This window comes from Mycteria americana, chromosome 22 (assembly GCF_035582795.1).
Source record: "Mycteria americana isolate JAX WOST 10 ecotype Jacksonville Zoo and Gardens chromosome 22, USCA_MyAme_1.0, whole genome shotgun sequence".
In the NCBI taxonomy this organism is placed as follows: Eukaryota; Metazoa; Chordata; class Aves; order Ciconiiformes; family Ciconiidae; genus Mycteria; species Mycteria americana.
The window spans coordinates 8,025,416-8,030,537 of record NC_134386.1 but is presented as its reverse complement, the minus strand read 5'-3'; the positions used below and the strand labels follow the sequence as shown (position 1 = coordinate 8,030,537).

At 42.2% G+C, this 5,122-nt stretch overlaps 1 protein-coding gene across 1 annotated transcript; it reads left to right on the top strand.

Annotated features, from left to right (window-relative positions):
- Positions 1-3,193: 3,193 nt before the first annotated feature.
- On the top strand, positions 3,194-4,156 carry LOC142419736 (olfactory receptor 2AP1-like). The gene has a single exon (XM_075522998.1). It carries the CDS (start codon positions 3,194-3,196, stop codon positions 4,154-4,156), a length of 963 nt encoding a protein of 320 aa, XP_075379113.1.
- Positions 4,157-5,122: the final 966 nt, after the last annotated feature.

Here is a 5,122-nt window from a genome sequence, read left to right as displayed (position 1 = left end):
TTTCCTCACCACAGGTGATGAGTAAGCAAGCAGCACGCTTGGTCAAAAAGTGCTACAAATACTGAACTGCTGACTCCTTAACCTAGCTTGACTTTCCCAAAACTCCTGTCTGGCTGGGATGCATACTTGAAGGTTCTCACTGACTCTTGAGGGAGATCACTTGGTGGCTGTGACTGGTTTTGAGGTGCTGGGCCTCCAGTGACCTCTCTTCTGAGCATCTCTGGAGGATATCAGCCCCCTCAAACCTGGGCCTCTTTTGAAGTGCAAAGAAATAATACCTGGTCTTAGTGTGGCATAAAGGTAGTCTGCTCAGATGCTCACGTATATTCTGTCCAGACAGGACAGCAGAGTCTGTTGCATCCAGAATAGGAAGCAGCCAGGTGAACAACCTGACTGGTGACAGTGGTACAAGGAGTTGCCACAGGGCTGGAGGGCAGCTGTGTGCTGCTGCTGAGGGGATTATTCTAGCTACCCCCCGGCCTCTCACACATATATGTGCTCTGAAGTTCTCCAGCCTATGCTTTCATTTGTGAATTCACCCCCGGTAGACAGCACTGCTCAGAAAGGAGGGCAACTGAGCTGTGGAGAGATTGTGGCCCTGGGTACAAATCCATGGAAGCATTTGGGGTACTACATTTCCACTGGTTTCTTAAGCCTGCATGGGTCCAGCAGATTTGAATGTGGAGGGCCCTGTCAGGGAGCAGCAAAGGCCAGCTGCTCCACAAGGAAAGGTGAGTTAGGAGCCAAATGCAACAGTCAGGTGGGTGGGAGCAGCAGCCTTACCAACAAGGGGCCAGGATGCTGAGGGGTAAGTCAGGGTCAGGACTGAGTCCAGAGACAGTGGTCAGGATCAGGCACAGTCAGTGGTCACCCAGCAAGTCGAGTAACAGGGGGGACAGGCCCTTGCTTCTTGCTTTCTTCACAACAGCTCTTACCAGCAAAGGAGCTGACCTTGGACTCAGCCATCTAAACTGCTTAACTTAGCTAGCTGAACTGGAGCAGGCTCATTTTCTTTAAGAAGTCCCACTTTCTACATACTTTCTTTCTAAAAGGTTCTCTTTATAATTTTATTCTGTCCATGACCATTCTTTTTTCTGCTTTCAATAACAATGCACAGAAATATTCATGAAGTAAGGGCACGTGTGGAATTTCAATAATTAACTAAAGTTTAAACACGATTGATGTGAGTTTTAAGGCTCTGGTCTGTTTTGGTCTGTTTTAAGAGGTAAAATTCAGTTGGCAATGTGTAAAATACATGTATATATACAGTCAAAACATAGACATCTGTGTTGAGTCGACCTTGGCTGGTTGCCAGGTGTCCACCAAGCCGCTCTATCACTCCCCCTCCTCAGCGGGACAGGGAGAGAAAATAACATGAAAAACTCATGGGCTGAGATAAAAGCAATTTAATAAAGAAAAAGGAAAGGTTGCACACAGAAGCAAAGGAAAAAAAAACCAAACCAAACCAGATTTATTCTCTACTTCCCATCAGCAGGTTGTGTCCAGCCCCTTCCCGGGAAGCAGGTCCTCAGTACATGTAGCGGTTGCTTTGGAAGACAAACACCTTAACAACAAATGTGCCCCTTTCCTTCTCCTTTCTCTTAGCTTTTATTGCTGAGCACGACCTCATACAGTATGGAATATCTCTTTGGTCAGATTGAGTCAGCTGTCCCGGCTATGTCCTCTCCCAACCTCTTGCCCACCCCCAGCCTACTGGCCTTTGGGGTAGAGGCGGGTGTAGGGTGTTGGAGATTCAGCCTTGATGCTGTGGGGCACGGCTCAGCAGTAGCCAGAACACTGGTGTGTTATCAACGCCCTTCTAGCTACCAATACAAAGCACAGCACTGTGAGGGCTGCTATGGGGAAGTTAACTCCATCCCAGCCAGACCCAATACAACATCTGCAGAACACAGTTTAGGAAAAATAAATCATTTAAATGTAAATAATAGTCACAAAAATAAGCAGTTTCTTGCAATTTTGACTAATAATGGGAAACAAAGTCACAGAGAAAATAAATGATGAAGACAAATAGGAAAACTACTTTGTAAAGATCGTATTTCAGACTGAAAATTCTGATTTCACCCTGTTCTGGTTGTGTCATAGTCTGAAAAATCTGCAGAACATAGGAGGAATTGTGGGTTGTTAATAGTAAATTCCCAAATGCAGTAATGCCAAGGGACACTTGCTATTCCAGCAAGAAAAATAAGCAGTGGGACAACTGACCCATCTCATATCAGTTCCAGATGGAGGTTCATCTTTCAGCAGTACACAGGCAGGCAGAGCAGAGCCACAGCCATCTGGAGCAGGTTTATGCACTGGAAGACCTGATTCAGCTGCAGAGGAAAAGCGCTTCAAGTGAGGGTGCATCATATCAGACTAGGCTGAAATCACATTTCTAAGAGGTAAATCAGATTAATTTTGGTTAAATTAGAAAAGATTATTTCATAACTCTCTTCTATCCTGTACGGTTGATCCAGGATGAAAATATTAGGATGGACATTAATGCACAGGATGTGAAGAAAATTACCACAGGAGGGATGAATAGGTAGACAAACAAGCATGCCGTCAATCTGCTAGATATTCACTGTAGTGTAACTGAATACCAAATTTACTTAGGTATTTACTTTCCATTCACACAGTATATTTTGGGATAAGAAGGGCAGAAATTCTACTGATAGCCTCAGCAGTCTTCCTGTAAGAATTACAAATGCAAACTGTCCTGCAGCAAGGTAGGTAGGAAATTTTCACATGATTTTTTTCTACTGAAATATGGTTTGTGAAACAGGAATAATTTTTTCTGTTTTGAAGTGTTACTTTTTTGGATAGTCTATCTGAATGAAATAAAGATATTTCACTATGATTGTCCAGAACTAAGACAGTAGTCTGTGGTTGAGAGAGAGAGAGAGAAAAATCCTCTTACAGTATAGTTAATCTCAATTATTTTGAACACTGAATGTGGGATTAATATGTCCAGATACATGTGTCTACACTGAGGTTAATTGTGTGTGCAACAATATTTAATTTAACAAATAACACCAGGTCCCTGGCAGATCACTTTTGTGTTCCTCAGCCTCGTACAACGTTAACAATAACGTCTTTCTTCTGTAATTACTCGGCGATGATGGATCAATAATTAAATGTAGTTCTTGATGCTTTATTCCAGGCTGTGGTGCATTTCCTCTTGGCTTGATACATGGCAAATGGGGAATGTAGAAATAAAACAGTCATCACAACTTTTCTGCTCCTGGAATCTGGGGATATCCCAGAAATGCAACCTTTTCTCTTCCTCCTTTTCTTGGTGATCTATGTTGTGACTGTGATTGGCAACATCCTCATTTTTGTTTTGGTGGTGGCTGACCGGCACCTCCACAAACCCATGTACTTCTTCCTGTGCAACTTGTCCTGTTTGGAGACCTGCTACAGCTCTACCATCCTGCCCAGGATGTTGTCCAGCTTTCTGACTGGGGACAAGAGCATTTCTATTGGCAGCTGCATCACACAATTTTATTTCTTTGGTTCCCTAGCAGCCACTGAAAGTTTTCTCTTATCGGTGATGTCCTATGATCAGTATTTAGCAGTATGCAAACCCTTTCACTACAGAGCTGTCATGAATAGCAGATACTGTCTGCAGCTTGTAGCTTGGTCTTGGATGAATGGTTTTCTTTTTATGGCCATAAGCTGCTTCCTGATTTCACAACATTCTTTCTGTGGTCCCAAGTTTATCAGTCATTTCTTTTGTGATTTCGCTCCAGTGATAAAACTCTCCTGCTGTGACACCAGCCTGACTGAAATGTTGGTGTTCATCCTCTCATCGATAAGCACACTACCCCCTTTCCTACTGACCCTGGAGTCCTACATGTGTATCATCACCACTGTCCAGAGAATGTCTTCCACCACTGGGATGCAAAAGGCTTTTTCCACTTGCTTTTCCCACCTCATTGTTATTACAGTTTTTTATGGAAGCTTAATCATTGTTTATGTCCTGCCAAAAACTAAGACTCTAAGAGCACTGAATAAAGTCTTCTCAGTTTTCTACACTGTTGTGACTCCAATGCTCAACCCCCTCGTCTACAGTCTGAGAAATAGAGAGGTGAAGGATGCTCTGAGTAAAGTGGTCAAGAAATGTGAATATTTCCTGAAGGTTAGAAAGTTTTAACCATTTTCTTCCCCTAGAAGACCATGACAGAAAATAATTTATGATATTTGAGGGAAGATTCTCCTCATGTAATTTTTACCCACAGAGCCTGTGGGCTAGACTTTTCACTATCAGCTTAGCTAATCTGGCCTACCTTAGCTGCCCAAGTGAGGATGAGACATTTTTCTCTGGAAAAGGGTCATCTCTCTTTACCAATTGTACCAGCTGCCTGGGTGACCAGTTCAGCTTTCAATGTCTAACTAGTGATACCTCGAATCAACTGATTGCAATCCCACTCCTCTGAGGAGTGGCCCATTTCACTTTAAGAGAGTTGCTGAGGGCAGTTGATTCTTAGACGAATAATTTAGATTTAAAGAGTAATTTTTTTAGGCAGCTAAAGGTAGGTGAGAGGAATGGATCTAATGCAGAGGGAGCAATTTTATCCCTGTTTTAGAGTAACTATACCAGTATGACTATAACTGTCACAGTGAATGTGAATGCTACACAGTTGATTGCATAGCTGTAAGTTTGCATATTTAAAAAAAAAATTAAATGACACACTACTAACTCTTAATTGGTTATACTTTTTTAGACATTTCATATTCATATTTATTTGTAATTGTCATCTCAGCTGTTTTCAGCCATTATGTGAACTTCATAAGCTTTCTCTTCTAGACTCAACACTGATGGCAAATGTAAACATGAGTTCTGCAGAGATGCAGGTGACCCACAACCATGGATTCAGTTCTTCATGAATACCTTGGGATGCAAAAGTGGCTGAAGAAAGAGAACTGTCTTAAACCTTTTTCCTCACAAAGACACCCATACCTTTTCATGTCAGTAACTACAAATGCTTTTCTGCACTTAGCCTGAGATTTTAACATTCCTCTAATATTTTATGTCTATGGTTTAGAAGCCTAAGCCACAGCCTGTCACCCTAGAAGTCTTTAAGAATCAGTGGTGAGAAATTTACACAGACTGGTAATT

What these genes read in the sequence shown, in the direction of transcription:
- LOC142419736 (XM_075522998.1), top strand. Translation starts at nt 3,194, where the DNA reads ATGGCAAATGGGGAATGTAGAAATAAAACAGTCATCACAACTTTTCTG.